The 19374-nt window shown below is 34.5% G+C and overlaps 4 protein-coding genes across 4 annotated transcripts; 1 reads left to right on the forward strand and 3 right to left on the reverse strand.

Moving 5' to 3' along the window:
• The first annotated feature begins 1028 nt into the window (after positions 1–1028).
• LOC129447739 (pleckstrin homology domain-containing family F member 2-like) lies at positions 1029–2977 on the forward strand. The gene is made up of 2 exons (XM_055209572.2): positions 1029–1506; positions 1730–2977. The coding sequence occupies exon 2, from the start codon at positions 1743–1745 to the stop codon at positions 2574–2576; it is 834 nt and encodes a 277-aa protein (XP_055065547.2). The 5' UTR covers positions 1029–1506; positions 1730–1742; the 3' UTR covers positions 2577–2977.
• Positions 2978–9931: 6954 nt separating this feature from the next.
• On the reverse strand, positions 9932–11751 carry LOC129447794 (protein C19orf12 homolog). Its single transcript, XM_055209696.2, has 3 exons — positions 11507–11751; positions 11127–11307; positions 9932–10812 (listed from the first exon to the last, which is right to left on the reverse strand). Exons 2-3 carry the CDS (start codon positions 11284–11286, stop codon positions 10547–10549), a joined length of 426 nt encoding a protein of 141 aa, XP_055065671.2. The 5' UTR covers positions 11287–11307; positions 11507–11751; the 3' UTR covers positions 9932–10546.
• Positions 11752–11901: 150 nt separating this feature from the next.
• On the reverse strand, positions 11902–14814 carry LOC129446829 (protein C19orf12 homolog). The gene is made up of 2 exons (XM_055208203.2): positions 14450–14814; positions 11902–13610 (listed from the first exon to the last, which is right to left on the reverse strand). Exons 1-2 carry the CDS (start codon positions 14607–14609, stop codon positions 13345–13347), a joined length of 426 nt encoding a protein of 141 aa, XP_055064178.2. The 5' UTR covers positions 14610–14814; the 3' UTR covers positions 11902–13344.
• A 197-nt stretch (positions 14815–15011) lies between these two features.
• Positions 15012–16555, reverse strand: LOC129446820 (protein C19orf12 homolog). The gene is made up of 3 exons (XM_055208190.2): positions 16433–16555; positions 15909–16081; positions 15012–15697 (listed from the first exon to the last, which is right to left on the reverse strand). The coding sequence occupies exons 2-3, from the start codon at positions 16066–16068 to the stop codon at positions 15432–15434; spliced, it is 426 nt and encodes a 141-aa protein (XP_055064165.2). The 5' UTR covers positions 16069–16081; positions 16433–16555; the 3' UTR covers positions 15012–15431.
• Between the last annotated feature and the right edge of the window lie 2819 nt (positions 16556–19374).

Genomic DNA, 19374 nt, shown 5'->3' on the forward strand with positions numbered 1-19374 from the left:
GAAGTAAAAAACACTGTTTGAATAGATGTTTCATTTTTTGTTTGTAAAAAGATTCATGCAGTAAAACTTTTATTATAGCATATTGCGTACTGTATGGCAGGCCTACTCAAATCTTACCATGGAGGGCCGAGCACCCCTACTGAAAAATCCAGCTAAGGTGGTTTACGCTGGTCCTCCCAGTCTGACAAAGCTGGTCATGCTGGTGGGACAGCTGGTATTCCAGCATGACCAGCTAAGTCCAACTAGACCAGCTTAAAATGTGACCAAAACACACCTAGACCAGCTTGCTACACCAGCAAAACCAGCTTCCTACACCAGCAAAACCAGCTAAGACCAAGCTGGGGACCAGCTGGGGCCAGCTCACCAGCTTGTGCTGGTCTTGGCTGGATTTTTCAGTAGGGACTACAGAGGCCCTGTCCCAAATATCACACTCCGGACTTGTGGTCCTCCTCAGAGTCCACACTTTGATGACATCATGTGGTGCAGAACTTAGGGACCCTTGATGCAAGTCCACGAAGGCGCACCTGAGTCATATTTTAGGACAGACTCGAGCGTCACGCTAGAAGAGAAGTTGCCTATCAGTGTGAATTCCTCCCATCCGTCATCTTATTGGTCTGATTGCTCTTCCGCAAGGACTTCTGGGTTGGTACAGTGTGCGAAGCATGCTGCAATGCGGGCTTCACCAAAGATTGCATCAAGGTGCAAAGGGGGCGCTGATGAGCACACTTTGGAGCGTAAAAATGACAGATAGGACACCCTATGGACTCGTAGACTAAGCAAGCACGCGCAATTTAAGGCCACGAGACCGAAAGTCCACATGAAGTGCGCCATTTGGGACAGGGCCACAGTTTAGCTCCAACCCTAATAAAAAAACACACCTGCACAAGCTCTATAATCAAGGTCTTCATGATCACTAGAAAATCCCAGGTTGTTAAGTTTGTTTAGGGTTCGAGCTAAACTCTGTAGTGCTTGGCCCTCCAGGGTAAGATTTGAATAGCCCTGCTTTATGGGGCTGTTTCCAGGACAGGGTTTAGGCTAATTCAGGACTAGACCTTATTTATATTAGGTCATTTCAAAGTTTTTACAAACATACCTTAAAAAAACACTACAGGTGTGCATTTTGAGACAAAAAAATCTCCCCGATATAAGATTAGCCCGGAAAAGGTGTTTTTAAATTAAACTTGCATTGTAGTTTGGAACTAGGATAAGCCCTGTCCGGGAAACCGCCCCTATATATTCAGGGTTCTTCTTGTAAACAAAAATTCAGATAGGCTTACAAGGAAGATAAAATTTCCTAAACAATTGTGTATTGTCTCAAAGCTCTAACACTTCTTGGTAGATCTGGAATTTCCCTGGTTCAGACAGGATGGACCAGTTTATGAGACTATAAAAGTGCAGGAGGGTTCAGCAAATGTACTGTATTGTATAGCTTCAAGAACGAAGAAACTGCAAGCAGACACAGAATCTCTTTAACCACTATATTTGCCAATATTTCACCAAATTCAGGTTTGTGTTGTTACTTCTATAATTTACAGTTCAAGTGACCAAGTAGATATATTTGTGTCGCCATGACAATGATTACTTTTTCAGTTTATTGGAGTGCTTAATATGAGTTAAACATTTGTAATTATTTTCATTCCAGAAACCAAATAAACCAAACTGACAGATTAATGTTTAAAACGGTTGCCAGTCCATTGAAATAAACTTGATATTTTTACATCTTTTATAGACATCAATCAAAAATGTCTGTGCATCGAACCTTCTCAAGAAAGAATCAGGAGCGCATCCAGGCTGTGGAGAGCACCTTCAAACGCTCTGGAAAGCCTCTTGAAATGCCTGGCCGTATCCTAGTGGGAGAAGGTCGCTTGTTAAAGGTTTGCAGACGTGGACCCAAACCCAAGGTGTTCTTCCTCTTCAACGACGTCTTGGTCTACGGCAGTATCATGGTGCCTGGCCGCTGGAATAAAAAAAAGCAGATCATTCCTCTGGTTGAGGTGCAGCAGGAAAATCTGGAAGATGAAGAAGACATGCCAAACCAGTGGCTCATAAGAACACCACGCAAGTCCTTCTATGTGGCGGCAGCCTCGCCTGAAGAGAAGCAAGCATGGATGGAGCACATTGAGCGGTACAAGGCCCTGCATTTGCGAAACAAGGGCCGTACTATTGACAAATCTGCCAAAAGAAACTTGGCTGCTCCCTGGATTCCTGACACCGCCTCAGAAGTTTGCATGCGCTGCTCAGATCGATTCACGGTTGCTAATCGGAGACACCATTGCCGGATGTGTGGCTTTGTAGTATGTGGAGCTTGCTCGAAGGACAGGGCTTTGCTACTCAATATCTCCTCAAGGCCTGTGAGAGTCTGCTGGCATTGTACAAATGACCTGGAGGACCAGGGTGAAGAAGAGAAGAGTCAGAGAAGTGCCAATGCAAAGAAAAGGAGCAAGAGTTATTATGAGGTGTCTGAGAGTTCCAGTGAAGAGGAACTAGAGCAGGACCGCTTGTATCAAGTGCCTACGAAGTGGTTGAGTACCCTGCAACTTAATGATCTCCGCTACTGCTACACAAAACCTGAGTAGAAAAACCTTCTCTCACTGGACTATGAACTGAACAGAAGAAAATAAAAGAGCACCTAATGTTATTGTGAACTATGCTGGAAGTAATCATGTATTACTTCAGCCCAAACAACATGACCTGAACAGATTAGTGTATTTTGTTGTTGTATATTAAAGTATTTTGCACTAGAGTCACTTCTGCTATATCTGTTTTGCACTGTTGAGTTTTGTAAATGTTTCTAATTTTTTGTGTGCATGCATGCGTGTGTGTGTGTGTGTGTGTGCGTGCGTGCGTGCGTGTGTGTGTGCGACATTGACAATGACAATTGCATTGTTTAGCAAATGCTGTGTACTTTAATTTGTCTTGCGATTGTAAAATAATGTAAATAAATGTAAAATATTTGTACTTTAAATAAACTGGATATTAAAAATATATTGGTGTTTTATTAGATATATCATGCCACACAAAGTACACACACTCACACAAATTAAACTTATTTTAATTTACAAAGTTGGCTAAACGTAATATAACGAAACAAATCAATTGTTTGTTTAATAGACTATACTGCAAACTACAATATGTACTAACAACTGACTGGTAATAAAAGTAAAACAAACTGTATTTTTTCCAAAACTTTATATAAAAAGCATTTATAGTAATTATAGATATCTAGAGCTCAGAGGACAAAGCTTAGGTAACAGATTACAAAAGGTTCTGAACAAGTTAAGCCAATGTCAGACTTCCTAGGGGTTCAAAAACCTCCTAGGAGAAAAAACCCTAAACATTTTTAGGGAAAAAAGTACTTGAGAAAAAAGTCCTTGAGAAAAAGACAGACATAGCTGGTTCTATTGAAGATACTATATTGTAAATTTTTTGTAGGAATTAAAACATATAATATATATTTGAAATACAAGTGAATTAAACGGGAAGCAGTCAGTGGTCGCTGAGCAGACATCAGCTGGGCATAATTGAGATTGCACCATGATCAGATGTTAAAAGGAGGTCATTTGTAACTCTAAGCAGTGCTGTCTCTCTGCTATGGTTGGGCCTGAATCCAGATTGGAACTTTTCATACATATATTTTTCACTAAAAAAATGTATAATTGGCTTGCCACTACTTTTTCTAATATTTTAGACAAAAAAGGAAATTTGAAATCGGTCTAAAATTATTAAGCTCTCCCTGATTATTGTGTAGCTTTTTAATGAGGGTTCTAATAACTGCCAGTTTGAAAGCTGTTGGAACGTATCCTAGTTCTAGCAATGAGTTAAGAGCTCCTTGTAGTAGCTTTATAGGACTCATGTTGTTCATGTGGTAATCTAGTGTTCAGTATACTATTGGGTAAAATGGTGGCTGCTAACCACAATTATGTTAGTGAAGAAGTTATGGAAGTCATTCCTACTGTGTCGGAGTTTAGTATCTGTTTTTGTTTGTTCTTTGTTTCTAGTCAGTTTTGCAAATGTATTAAAAAGAAATCGAGGGTTATTATGATTTTCTTCAATGAGCTTGCTGAGATATGGAGATCTGGCAGTTTTTAGAGCCTGTCTGTAGTGTTGAACACTCTCTTTACATGCAGGACGCCATACCTTTAGTTTTGTGCTCTTCCATCTATGCTCCATTTTTCTAGTTGCCATTTTAAGGACTGCGGTATGATGGTCATACCATGGTGCTGGCATTTTTCCCGTGATTCTCTTTGATCTAATGGGAGCAACTGCTTCCAAAGTCCTAGAACAAATGTTATCCAAGGTTTCTATTAAAACATACAGATCTTTACGGTTATCTGCTATGTTTCATTTGAGACAGGTATGAAAGATTACTAATAAAGCTGTCTTCAGTAGTAGAAATTGTTGTTCTGCCTGATCTGTAGCGTTTTGTGGACCGAGTTATCCTATCTAGAAGTACTGTGTATGAGACAAGGCAATGATCTGAAATGGCTTTTGAGGTGATATTTCTACGTCACTAATATTGAGCCCAAGTGACAGAATTTAGTGTCTAATGTGTGTTACGGATATGTGTGGGCCCTATCATGTTTTGTCGAATACCGAGAGAGTCGAGAACATCCATAAAAGCTAGTCCTTACGCATCTATTGGATTATCAATGACCATGTTTACATGCACCCTCATAATGTGATTATATTGTGATTATAATTTACCTCATGTAAACGCTATGCTTCGATAAAAATAATGAGATTAAGCTCATAATCGCAGTAAGTATCTCATTAAAAGAGGTGGCGTACGTAGTTTTTAATCACAGCATGCGTCCATGTAAACGATTGATTCACATTATACCGCACTAACTGAAGTGCGAGTGTGTTTTAGTCACGCACCTTAAGCACAAATTCGTTAAACTTGACATTAGGAAGTTTTACCTGAACTCTATGACTTGCTGTCAGCAGTCTGGCTTTATCTACCCTGCTGAAAAAACAGCATCAAACCAGCATGGACCAGCATGGGAATTATGCTGGTATATGCTGGTTTAGCTGGTGGTCACAGCATACCAGCACCAAAACACAACATATGCTGGTATGACCAGCATGGGATGCTGGTGCTAATGCTGGTTTAGCTGGTGCTAATGCTGGTTTGGTGCTGTTTTAGCTGGTGCTAATGCTGGTGCTGATGCTGGTTTGATGCTGGTTTAGCTGGTGTTCACTAGCAAACCAGCACCAAAACACAACATATGCTGGTCTTGCTGGTATGCTGTTTTTTTCAGCAGGGTAGAAACAGCTCAAATAACATGAGAGCAGCGTATAAAACCCATTATAACGATAAATATATTAGTGACCACATCATAATGATAACTTCATGCTAATTCGCTCATGTGCGCGGCGCTCACGCAAAGCACTTTAATGGCATTAACTAATATTGGATGTTTCTTGTAATAAAAACTTTTTTGCAATTGTTTACATGTGACTGAATATGTAAATATGCTGTTCTTGTTGCATTTACACAGCGGGTAACCAGCAAATGTCCTCAACTCGCTGCGTTTCACGTAACTAAATAATGAATTAGTAGTTTGTGTAATAATATATTACCTTTTGGCGTAGTCAGTGTGATGTAGAAAAAGCAGTAAATTTCACAGCAACCGCACCAGCGCTGGATACCTGAGGTAATTTTATGTTATAGACCTCAGCAATGAGCTTCTCTACTGCATTTTAAGTGCGTGTGCACTTTAAGTTCAAATAGATTTGATTGGCTGTCAATGGTTTATTGTTCAGGTGGCCTTTTTGTCATTTAAAGGAACAGTATGTAGGATTGTGGCCAAAACTGGTATCACAAAACTTGTGGCTAAAACTGATACTGCAATCACACAACTGGTGGCCAATACACAAAATGACAACGTAGACATCAGTTGAGGGCTGCAATTCCACTTTTTAAATGACAATATCCTGACCAGACCATTGTTGTCAGTGATATAAGTATTTGAAATGAAAATGATTTCCTAATGTCTAGTGACATATCAGGGCCATTTTATGATTAATTGATATAAATTTCTTACATACTGTTCCTTTAAAACTTGACTCTTCTGTAGTTACATTGTGTACTAATACTGATAGAAAATTAAAAGTTGCGATTTTCTAGGCAGATTAGAACTATACTCTCATTCTGGTGTAATAATGAAGGACTTTGCTGATGTAACATGGCTGCAGCAGGCGTAGTAATATTATGCACTGCCCGAAAATGCCCCAGGCTGAGTCCGAAGTGGGAGGAATTATGATAATGTCGGTCTTTTTTACATCACCAATCCCAGGAAGTAAACTGTTGCCTACAATCTTTGTGTTTGTTGTAGTTCAACAAAAGACATTTAATTGGGAGATGAAAACTCACATCATTGTTTACTTTGGAGATTGTGCCTTTTGCATGTCTTTAACATGTACTAATACATACTTACACACCAAAGGAAATGTGAAATCGTGAATCAGATTATTGGTGCTCTTTAACAATAAAACAGCATCAGGTTTATACTCTAAAAATGCTGGGTGTACTGTTCCTTTGAATGAACTGATCCAATATATTGTTACACATGCATTTTATTTTGTTTAATAACTTTTAATAGACTTTTACTACTTTACTTTCTTTTAACAAAACTGGTTTTTCAGGCTTTCTTTCTCTCACGTCAACAACTGCGTAGACAGATAAAAATAGAACATCCAAAAATAGAAACGTTGCAGCAATGGTAAAACCCACTTAAACAAACAAAGCAATGACAAAGCAAACTCCCAGATACAGAAATGCCCATACGGTATTAAAGAGAATTTGTCACATTCTTTAAAGAGGTGGCAGGATTAAAGAGACAAAGTGCATTGGAACTGGCAAAACAGTAAATGCAAAAACTGATGATTATAAAAGACACAAATTATGAATATAATAGATAAATATACATACGAGTACAGAAATTGCTAACAATACAAAAATGTAAATGTTTAATCTCGGATTTCTTTGAATTTAAAAATCTGCTTCTTTTATTTTGAGGAGAGGGAAGTAAACTGAATTTGCCACACTTCACAGGATGGGGAATTTACTGAATTACAATTTAAAGAAATTGAACACATTCGCAAAACACAAGAATTTCCTTAGTCCAACTTTTTTTTTACAAGAAAACAGTATAATATAGGTATAATATAGTATAGTAATAGGTGCATAATTCATTTTGACTAGAGCTGTTGGTCCCTAACATGTAGAATATATTTCTAAATTATAAGTTCTTTTTATTTTAAACAATTTTACTTTTTACTTCTAATATAAATTAATTATATCTGCATCATTTTTGCTTCTTCAGTTCAAGAATTTACATTTATGCATTTCGCAGACACGTTAAAAGTGACTTACAGAGCATTACAGATTATACATTTTCAGAATGTGCGTTCCCTGGGTTTGAACCCATGACTTTGCACTGCTAACGCAATGCTCTATAGGAGCATTATTTCATTATAATTTAAGGAAATCTCTTAATTTTAAATCCGCTCTAAAGGGAGTTATTATTTCTATTAAGCAATTGCTGTATAATGTCATGTAGTGAAGAGTTCAAATCTTGAGTCATGCAGTTATGATAACATCATTCTAACCAGTTTTTTATCTTCGGCTGATTAGAGTCACCAGTAGTTATGAGTTATGAAACAGTATTTTTAAGATGTAAACATAATTTATCTGCCTTGGAGCATTTTGTTTGTGGATCTGTATGAACAGGTTTAGCAAAACAGATCAAACTTTTTTGCCTGCATGAATGCATGAACAACTCTGCACGAGGAAGTAGTTGACTTTTTCTTTGATAAACAACTGATGTTATAAAGCCTTAACAACCCAGTGCAAATAAATTCCAAATTCCTGTTGGATAATCACAAAACAGTCATTACCGAGTTTTACATTTTTAATCATTTTAAATAAGTTTTAAAATTGTTAAACTACAACTAAATAGTTTTATTCAAGCTACACCCAGTCCTGTATGTTTTCACCTCTTAAAATGTTTTCCTCTGTGTAGGCTGCATAGCTTATTCTATCTTAAAAGAGCTGCATGGGTCTGCTGCTCACTAGGAACTAAACCTTTCCAAAGGGTAAGAATAAAATAATCTGATTTGTAAAATCAAATCATGATATATGTGAGATTATGTGATATACAATCATAATTTTTCTGTCACACTGATCCAGACCAAGGCCATATAAAAAACACACAATACAGCACGCAGGCACACAAGGTAAACACAATTGGTAAAAATTAAATGGAATAATTTATAAAGTAATCAAATTAAATAAAATCTTTAAACATTATACATGTAAAAAAGAGTATTTATACATGTAAGTAGCTGTGTATGTGTGTGCGTGCATGTGCAAGTGTGCGTGCGTATTTTATCTGAGGTGACTGAAATTCGAGAGAAAACATATTGTGTTGTTTTTTTTTATTTATTATCTATATTTTTACTCATAAATTCATTTTATATTACTTATTGTATTTAATCTTTTTTAATCATTGTCTGCACAATGAGGGGATGTTGCAAAACACTTTTCAAAACAGATAAAATAGCATTAAAAGTGGTTCACTGGCTCATAATCATATAGGGGAACAATTTTTAGTGCTAAAACGCACCTGCGTAAAATCATATTGTGCTATGTTGAACTATAAGTGGTGATTTATGGTTCTACAGAGGTGCTATATAGGTGCTATATTGCGCTAAAAATGGTTTCCCTTATGGGATGTTAGTACTATTTACCACCATTTTTTTAGTGTAGTGTTATGTTACAATGTTGTGCAGCAGTGCTTATTGCTTGGAAACACCTGTTCTGTTTCTACACTGAAAAAACGAACTTTTTGGTGTAGTAATATTTATTAGATTAACTCTCATAATTTCTACATAATAATATTAACATTTATTGAGAACTAGATTTTATAGGTAAAATGATGATAAATACACAATTAATTAATGTAAAAACTGAACTGTGTGGGAATAGTAAGTCTTATTAGATATTTTTTTGTATTATTTAAGTAAAATTTACTTACATTTATTTGCACATGTTGTAAGGAATACCCACAATTCTTTGCGCCTGAATATTTTTATTTTTTAAACTTTATCACAGAATAAGAACTGATAAGAACTTTAACTACTTAAATATTTGTTAGCAAAATGTCAAAAAAGTTTAAGCTCTTATATTATTGATGTTGTTTTGTTGTAAATAATAATTTTGTGAAGTCACCGTTCAGGTGATCAGTGTTTCTTTACATGAAGCCTGTTCAGAACATTGTATTGTAATTTCCTCCACAGTGCTGATAATGCATGTCAGAAACACAGTTTGTGTGCGTTTCTGTTCCGAATCAAGTTTATTCAATGACTGACTTGTTGTCAGTCATGAATTGTGTGTTATAATGCTATTTATAACACTTAAAAGAACTATGTCCATATTAATATGTTAAAGAAAATAACAAACAGAAAATAAGATTTATTTAATATTATTAGGACAGCAATGCTTCAATTAAAAAAAAACCTAATAGACTTTACCTAAACGATTAAAATAAATCTAACTTCTAAATAAAATAATTAAGTAACATTTAATTAATTATTTAACATATGTTTTATCATGCAATTTTAAGTAAATTTTATTTGATTTTAGTAGGTAAGTTTTACTTATAAAAAAGCAGTAAATTTTACTTAAAAAAAGTTCGTGCAAATTGTTACGAGGATTTTTTTAAGTAAATTTTACTAGTTGTTTTTTTCAGTGTAGTCAGACTGAGGTTTAAGAATGCAACTGTAGGATTAAGTGAGAACCATTGAATGTGTAGGATCTCATATTTTTACATAAAAATCTAACATTTTTGGCCATGTAAATCTAATTATAAAGCATGCATATCAATATTGTCCATACTCATACATACAACAAAAGATGAATAACAACTCTTTTATGAGACATTTATTCTATTTAATAAAAAAACGATATAAATGAAATACAATGAACATTTAAAAACCAAATAATAGTCAGTGTGCCATAACAGACAGGCATGTATAACTACAATATTTTGTTGTTGAATGAAACAGAAACAGTATTTTAGAACTCAAGTATCCACAAATTGAATCTATTTACTTGGATCAAATGGTCGATTGAGGTAAGGTAATGGAAATCATTAAGAATAAGTTTCTAGCATAGTTCGTTTTTTTTTTTTTTTGAATGGTTGCCAGTCCCTTTGGGATAAGTATGCATATGTGTTTTTATGTAAATTTACACAATGCTTACTTCAAGTTAATATTCCCCTGAACATAACAATACTGTATTTCAACCTATAATTAATTTTCATTCAGAGAAGAAATATAATGTTGAATAATCTTGAACTGAAAATTGTTGCAACAACAGATGAACTTACACAAGTTTAGGGACTGACAGAAGTGTTTTCAATGAATGCACTTTTGTCTTTGCGAGCTTTGAGTTTTCTTAAACATGTATGGTAAAGACAAATAAGAAGTAAACCGTCATACTTAGCATAATCTAAACAGATTACATTTACTTTCCAATATTTCAATCTCCATACTGTACTTTGGCTCCGAGATCTTTTGTGGCATACGTAAGTATAGTACTAAGTACACGCATTTGCATAGAAGAATTCCCCATTACAAGAACAATTAATTGAGCAAGGTCAACCCAGTTCAGATTGCCCAGTACTGCCATGACATCAGAGTAAAGTTTCTGCTTTTGTTCAGGAGGCAGCTCCATTATGATCTGATGAAGAGGTTGGAATTTACCGCTGGTCATCCACCATCCCAGTGCTCCTCCTACTGTCGCACCTAAATTTGATAATAGCAGATTAATAATGACGGATGTTTAATTAAAAAATGTAGGATGGGTCAGTCTTAATGTATCTCATATTTTCACCTAAAATAATAGTTTACCCAAAAATAAAAATTAGCCCATATTACTCAAGCCATCCTTATGTATAGCATCCTATTATATATATATATATATATATATATATATATATATATATATATATATATATATATATATATATATATATATATATATATATATAATAGCCTACTAAAGATGGTATTGTAGCGCCACTCTGTGGTTAAGAAATGCTTTACATGTACGGTCATACCAAGAAATATACCGGCTGGGCCTCCAAGCAGGCCCCCAATAAAAGCTCCTCCTCCGGCTGTTGCAGCTCCTTTCGCGGAGTTCTCTACTGTTACTTTTATCTTCCTGTTTTCTGATATCTTACAGCAAAGTCCAATTACATCATCTATTTTACTTGTCATTTTGGTATGTTGTAACTCAACCTGGAAAAAGCGTGATTTGTCATTTCAAGGAAAATGCAACTAATATAAGAAAAGCAACATGAAACACAACTAAAACTGCCTAACTATCACATATAATCTGTGCATATTTGTCACTACCGACTATTTAATAGCCTAGGCCTACTATAACTGATATTATAAACGGCGACCTTATTTTAAAAGAAATGTAAAGAAACTTTACCTTTTTTTATTCTTCTGTTGGAGTTACAGTAGCCTACTTTACTTTCGGGTTCACGATCAAAATATGCCACTGGAGAGATTTGCCATGACATCACACTTCCGCTCTTTTCTCAGTTTTTGTTTGATATGTTAGGACAATGTCTATGAGATCAAACAAAGTTCACATAAATATGACCACTTCTGACTGGATAAATCGCGTTTAGTTCATTATTACGTAATTTAACATTTGCAAACTTAGCTGTGAAATGTTACACTTACAACAGTAAAAAAAAAAAAACGAAAGTAAAAGTAAAACATGGACAATTCAAAATGTACATTTATTCTAATGTTCTGGGTTGCCATAGTAATGTTTGTTAAAAAGCTATTCACTGTTAAAGTGTATTTACTCTGCTGTGTAAAGTGACATTATTACGCAAATGAAAACAGTATGCATTTATATATTATAGTCATACAAACACATGTCTACATAAAATAGTGTTGCTTACAAAGCCTTTAAGCGGTAAGAGAAACATATTTTATTAGACGGTGTAAACTGGCAGAATGTAAGTGGTAAACATTATTGTGATCAGCTATACTGTTAAGCACCGACTACTGTTTTTGACATGAGAAGATCTTTATTTTTTAACCAACAGATATTATCTATAACCATAAGTGATTAAAATGAAATGACAGCAACAGAAATAAATCATAAAACCCACAAATGTAAAACTACTGCTTGGATTAGAATAAATTGAGAGCGTTTCGCCCTCTAGCGGCCAATATACATATTGCATTTCAGCGTGCCTAATGCTGCCTTCATATCAGAGCAGTAGAGTCAGAAATAGGCCTGAATTAGCCACTTGTTATTTAAGCTCAGAGGGCCCCTCCCAAGGCACCACCTCAAGTAAGATAATAAATGAACAGGGACACAAAAACACAGAGACAAAAGGCCAAACCTCATAGAAACTTATTTGAATGGTACAAGCATTTCAGTCAGAGTATAAATCATAATTTACAGATTATAAATGTGTTGGATCTAATATTTTAAACGTAGTTGGTTACAATTGGATAAAACATTTTTGGCTTAGGTGGTAAAATCTAACATTTTTGGCCTGGAAATCAAATTGTAGCCTACATTAAAGCATGCATATTAATATTGCCCATAAATACTCATACATAACATTAAAAATATTAGACATTCCTTCTATGTAATACAAATATTTATTTAAAAACTATATAAATAAAATACAAGTAATAACTAGGTCTACAATATTTTGTATGAAATAGAGTAATAAAATTGTAATTAAATAAATAAAAATTCTCATTCGTGCTTTAACTTTGCTCAACTTAATTAATAGGAAAATGTCATTTTTAATTATCTTGATTTTTAATCGCTTGTCTTTATGTGATATTTGTGTAATATGTTGTATCTTCATTCTGCAGAACTGCCCTAATAAACTAACTAAACTATGCTAAACCTTCATGTGTGTAAAAAGATCATTTATTTTTAAATTGAATCTGTTTACTAGGATTAAATGGTTGATTGTGGTAATTTATTTAGAATTTAGGATGTTTAGCTATACGTATTTGATTTAATTTAAATTTACACAATGCTTACTTCAACTTTTCATTGTTCTTTGCCAATTTAACAGAAGATTTAGAAGTACTGTTGAGTGTTCTTGAAATGAATATTCTTGCAACAACAGCTGCAATTACATTAAGTTTCGGGACTGACAGCATTTTTTAATTACTAAGGACCAATAAATTTAGTCTAATTTTGTCTTTGATTGTTTTGATTGTATGGTAAAGAAAAATCAGAAATAGACAGTCACACTTAACCTAAATGAAACAGGTTTTATCTCAATCTCCATATTCTACTTTTGCTCCGAGCTCTTTTGTGGCATACGTAAGTATAGTACTAAGTACACGCATATGCATAGAGGAATTTCCCATTACAAGAGAAATTAATTGAGCAATGTCATCCCAGTTCAGATTGCCCAGTACTGCCATGACATCAGAGTAAAGTTTTTGCTTTTGTTCAGGAGGCAGCTCCATTATGATCTGATGAAGAGGTTGGAATTCACCGCTGGTCATCCACCATCCCAGTGCTCCTCCTACTGTCGCACCTATATATGATAATAGGAGACCAACAGCGAAATATCAGAGGAATAGTTCATCCTAAAATTTAAAGGAAAATAAACCCATAGGCTATATTATGCAAGCCACCATCCATTCCTTATATGTAGGGATAGTTCACTCAAAATTAAATTATGTCATCATTTTCTCATCCATATGTTGTTCTAATCTGTATGAATTTCTTTTTTCTGATGAATACAAAAGAAGAAATTTTGATAAATGATGGGAAGCACACAGCTGATTGTAACCATTGACTTCCATACAAGGTCTAAACAAATACAATGGAATTCAAAAGGGATTAATAATGCAAGTCACTGGTTATAATCAGCTGTGTGCTTACCATCATTGATCAAAATATCTTCTTTTGTGTTCATCAAAATAAAAAAAACTCATACAGGCTTAGAACAAAATGAGGATGAGTAAATGATGACAGTTTTTTTTTATTTTTGGGTGAACTATCCCTTTAAGGGATAATGTACAGATGGTTGTTAGCGCAGAATAAATTCCTACGCTAAGCAATTTTGATATCTTTTATTAGCTTATTTTTAAGGAATGCAAACCTTCTGATAGGGAAAGTCCTTTTCTAATTATCTTGAAATAGAATACATTGAATGTTGCGACTGGCCAATTAGAATCAGGCATTCTAAAAATTAATAAATGCTATGTAATTAATATAATATAATATAATATAATATAATATAATATAATATAATATAATATAATATAATATAATATAATATAATATAATATAATATAATATAAAGCTTCACTCTGCATTACAAGAGCTTTTATGACAAGAGACATACAGTAAATATGGTCATAAACATACCAACAAATATACCAGGTGGACCTCCAACCACTGCCCCTACTAGAGCCCCTCCTCCGGCTGTTGTAGCTCCTTTCATAGAGTTCTCTATTGCTACTTTTATCTTCCTGTGTTCTGATATCTTACTGCAAAGTCCCATTACATCATTTATTTGACTGTTCATTGTGATGTTGTAACACAACCTGGAAAAAAATCATAAATCGATTTTGTTACATATAAAAATGCAACTAATATAAAAAGCACAAATTAATCACTCTACCTTGAAACAAGATACGTTTTAGCATTGATCAAACTGTGTTTAGCTAAAACTGTCTTGTTGTAATAAAACTATAAAGTCAAATAACATACAGTGCTGTTTGTGCATATCATTACTACTGACTATTTAATACTAGGCGTATAACTTAAACTGCAATTATTTTGGAGAAATTTGGAGAAACTTTACCTTGCTGTTGTTTTGTCTGTTACAGTAAAAGTAAAAGTAAAACATATTCAAAGTAATATTTACATTTATTCAAATGTTTAAGTTAAACCACCATTTGCATCTACTGAAGGACAAGAGACAATATGCAAATAAGAAAAGTATGCATTTATTTAAATATCATATAAGTTCACATACATGGCCATGTCTACTGCCTACATGTTGCTTACAAAATCCCCTAAACTGTAAGAAAATCATATTTTATAAGACAGTGTAAACTGGTAAGTGGTAAACACATGGTTATTCTAACTACAGTGCTTATTGTGCTCAACTGTTAGGCTACTGTTAATCACATTTCACTGTGTTGTTGTCTCCAAATAACTGTAAATAACTTTCTGACAAAAGAATATATTTATTTATAACCAACATATATTATCTAGGTAACCATAGGTGATTAAAATGAAATGACAGCAACAGAAGTACCTAAATCATAAAACCCACATGCATTGTCCTGAAACGTAAAACCACTACTTTCAGACTGATGGCGTTTAGTTGGCCCTCTAGTGGTCAATCTACATACTGCACTTCAGCTTTGAGCTCATTTTTGGTATAAGACATTATAGCGCCAAGCACTTTCTGCTGCAGAACTCCATTCTCTCTAACTTGGGTAAGTAGATGAACAACGTCAGTCCATTTCAGCGTGCCCAATGCTGTCTTCACATCCGAGCAGAGTTTCTCCTGCTGTATAGGACTCAGCTCCATGAGGATCTCAGGAAGAGGTCTGAATTGGCCACTTGTCATCCAAGCTCCCAGGGCCCCTCCCACGGCACCACCTCGAGTAAGATCATAAATTAATATAGGGACATAAAAACACAGAAAAAAGGCCAGTGTTCATAGAAACTTGTTTGAAAGGCAGTACAAGCCTGATGTCGGGTCAGTTCGTTTCAGATTACACAGCAAATAGACGACATGTTTAAATAGCATAATGATTAGTTTGCCTTTACAGATGTTACAATTAGTGGTCGATTCACTATTAAAACATACCAAGAGCTATACCGACTGGACCACCAAGTAGTCCTCCTACAAAGGCACCACCACCAGCTGCTGCTGCTCCTTTGACACTATTTTTAAATGCTGCTTTTATCTGTTTGTCTGCTGAGAGTTCACAGCAAAGACGCAGGATATCATTCATCATATCGTCCATTGTGCTAAGAAAACTGTTGATAGACATAATTGCATGTTAATTGTAACAAAATAAGATTTAAAAAAAAAAAAACTAAACTACTAGCAGTAGTTAGATATTTTAGATATTAAGTTAGATATTTTAATTTATACTTTGACGTTCACATCCTTTAGAAGCATACAAATTCGTTCTCAGTAATTTAATCATTGAATATGCAGTGGCGCAAATAGCCTACGCAATCTTTACTTTAAAAATCACGTCTGTCTTATAAAAAGTAACTAAATAAGGATATTGACAATATCTGACACTTACTGTTTGCTATAACCAAGTTGATATTAACATTAAAAGTGCAACGATTCTTTACAAAAACTTTGACAGATCTTACCTGGATGTGTATCAAATGTCTGTTTAAGTTATCCTACTCTTGGTTTTACTTTCATTTTCATTATATATATTTTAGATTTAAATGTACACTTCCGCCCTCTTGTCAGCTGAACAAAAGATTTAACTTTTACTTGTCAAACCTGTTATACGTATATAAAACAATGCCTAAAATAACTCCAAGCCAATTCTAGACGTAATACACTTTAATTCGCTAAAGTTTAGTTCCTTAACTTTATGAGACGGCCGGGGATCTTCTTTATATTAATTTACATTAATCAGCCAATTACATTTATAAAATTAAGTTCGCGTAAACTCGAACGTTTTGGAATGAAATTAAAGGTTTTGTTAGAAGGACTGGTGAATTGTTTAAACTTATTGTTAGGATGACATTGTCACCGGTATTTACTATGACGTCATGGAAATGGGGAAGTACTTCGTTTATCTACATTTTGAAAGTGATTTTCTATGAAAGGTTTTGCAAGTGTTGCGATTTTGAGGAAACTTGCCTTAGGCATTGTTTCAGTCAATGGCTTCGATATTCAGTAACCCTGAACAAATTAAACACTGTTAAATAATTCCACTTTGGAAAACACCTCTGTAAAACGCACATTTTAAGGTTTTATTTTTGCATTATCCTTTACAAAAAAAACACGCAAACAAAACCCACTTGACACATGACATTTAGGAAAGGAGTTAACTAATAGCCTGATTGCTAACACCCTCTAGTGTTCAAGCTCCAAACTGCACTTTAGCCTTAAAGGGGCCATGGCACAAGACTTTTTAAGATGTCAAATAAATCTTTGGTGTCCCCAGAGTACATATGTGAAGTTTTACCATATAAATAATTTATTATAGCATGTTAAAATTGCCACTTTGTAGGTGTGTGCAAAGTGTGCCATTTTGGATGTGTTTTTTAAAATGCAAATGATCACAATGATGGTGGTTTGTTGCAATTATAACTCAAAAGTGCTTTTCTCTGCACTAAATGGCAGTGCTGTGGTTGGATACTGCAGATTAAGGGGTGGTATTATTATAATAAGAGCTCCTTATGACATCATAAGGAGAGCCAAATTTCAACGACCTATTTTTTCATGTGCTTGTAGAGAATGGTTTACCAAAACTAAATTACTGGGTTGATCTTTTTCACATTTTCTAGGCTTTTCTGGGGACCCAATCATAGCACTTAAACATGGAAAAAGTCAGTTTTTCATGCCATGGCCCCTCTTTTGTGGCATATAATGACTATAGCATAATAGCAGCAAGCACTTGCTCTTGAAGAGATGCATTATCAATAACCAGAGCAATGAGGCTGGCATGGCAATGTCAATAAAATCCACTGTGCCCAACCCTGCCATCACATCATACAAGGCAACTCCATGATGATCTCAGGAAGAGGGTTGAATTGGCTACTTGTCATCCAGCTCCCAAAGCACCACCTAAAACAACAGATGTAAAGTAATTCATAAATTATTTTGTTACCATGCTCAACAGTCAAATAACTAGTCTGTGACAGATGACATTATAATTCCACCCTGGAATAAAAGTGCATGAAAGTTCAAAGATTGCAAGAAAACAGAATCATGAGCTAACCAACAGCGATACCAGCTGGACCTCCAACCAGTCCCCCTACAAATGCACCACCACCGGCTGTGTTTTTCACTGCTTCTTTTATCTTCATGCTGCTCAAAACAGAGTTGAATAACATCATCCTTTCGACTGCTCATTGTGGTGTGTTGAAAAACATGAGAAACAACAAACAGCTAAATTGCCCTTATTTTTTGCCAGAAAAAAATAAATAAATAAAAGGCTTTTTGCCATTTAACCTGCTGTGGCAACTATCATTTGATAATGGCCTACATTTTTTATTTACGTTTCCAACCCTGCTAAAAAAAACAATAGACACCATCACAGAAATTCTATTGGTTTTATTGGGAATATGGCCCAAAACACACTACAGTGTATTGGTCTTTGTTTGTCTCTGATTAGGGATGCATAACGAGCAATCGCGATTAATCTATAGCAGAAAAAAAGTTTTTGTTTAAATCGTGTGTGTGTGTGTGTGTGTGTGTGTGTGTGTGTGTGTGTGTGTGTGTGTGTGTGTGTGTGTGTGTGTGTGTGTGTGTGTGTGTGTGTGTGTGAGAGAGAGAGAGAACTTTGTATAGATAAATGCACACACATGCATGTATATATTTAAGAAATGTTTACATGTGTACTTACATTTGTAGATTTATGTATAATTTATATTATATATAAATAATTAATAATTTATATTTTATTAATACTTAATTTTATTTTCTTAAAATTATACATGGATGTGTGCATATTTATATATATGTAAATATTATACACAGTTCACACACATATATGATGTAAACAAAAACTTTTATTCTGCTATAGATTAATTGTGATTAATCGTTATGCATCCCTTTCTCTAATGGTATGTATTGGTTTTATGTATTGGTTCTAATGGAACATGGCCCAAAACACACTACAGTGTAGTGGCTTTAATGATAAAAGCTTATGGTTCCTATTGGTATTTTAATGGAAACCATTAGAATTTTCTGTAATGGTTTTGTTTTTTTCAGCAGATAAATTTTTACAGCCTTTACATTTCAATTGTAACAAACAATCTGCATTAAATATTTACTTCATAAACTATTGCCTTTAAAAAACAAGACAAATGAATATGTAGGTCTTTAGTGCCTCACACTTATGATAAAACTTTTATTTGAAAAAAAATTTTGCTTATCTCTTCAACAACTGCAGATGCTTGTTTAAGTCACTTTCAGACTCTCTCTCTCTCTCTATTAATAATTCATCATATAGACTGTAATAATATCAATAATCTTATCTTTACTATTTTATCTGTGTGTACAATAATTCATATAATCATGTGATTTTTCAGAAGGTTATCCTACTTTTTTCCGCTAGGGGGCCACCTCG

This window comes from Misgurnus anguillicaudatus, chromosome 21 (genome assembly GCF_027580225.2).
Source record: "Misgurnus anguillicaudatus chromosome 21, ASM2758022v2, whole genome shotgun sequence".
NCBI classification, from domain to species: Eukaryota; Metazoa; Chordata; class Actinopteri; order Cypriniformes; family Cobitidae; genus Misgurnus; species Misgurnus anguillicaudatus.

What these genes read in the sequence shown, in the direction of transcription:
- LOC129446820 (XM_055208190.2), bottom strand. Translation starts at nt 16,068, where the DNA reads ATGGACGATATGATGAATGATATCCTGCGTCTTTGCTGTGAACTCTCA. An exon ending in TCCAGTCGGTATAGCTCTTG is followed by an intron (nt 15,698 to 15,908) that starts GTATGTTTTAAT and finishes ATCTTACTCGAG; the next exon opens with GTGGTGCCGTGGGAGGGGCC.
- LOC129447739 (XM_055209572.2), top strand. Translation starts at nt 1,743, where the DNA reads ATGTCTGTGCATCGAACCTTCTCAAGAAAGAATCAGGAGCGCATCCAG.
- LOC129446829 (XM_055208203.2), bottom strand. Translation starts at nt 14,609, where the DNA reads ATGAACAGTCAAATAAATGATGTAATGGGACTTTGCAGTAAGATATCA. An exon ending in TCCACCTGGTATATTTGTTG is followed by an intron (nt 13,611 to 14,449) that starts GTATGTTTATGA and finishes TATCATATATAG; the next exon opens with GTGCGACAGTAGGAGGAGCA.
- LOC129447794 (XM_055209696.2), bottom strand. Translation starts at nt 11,286, where the DNA reads ATGACAAGTAAAATAGATGATGTAATTGGACTTTGCTGTAAGATATCA. An exon ending in CCCAGCCGGTATATTTCTTG is followed by an intron (nt 10,813 to 11,126) that starts GTATGACCGTAC and finishes TATCAAATTTAG; the next exon opens with GTGCGACAGTAGGAGGAGCA.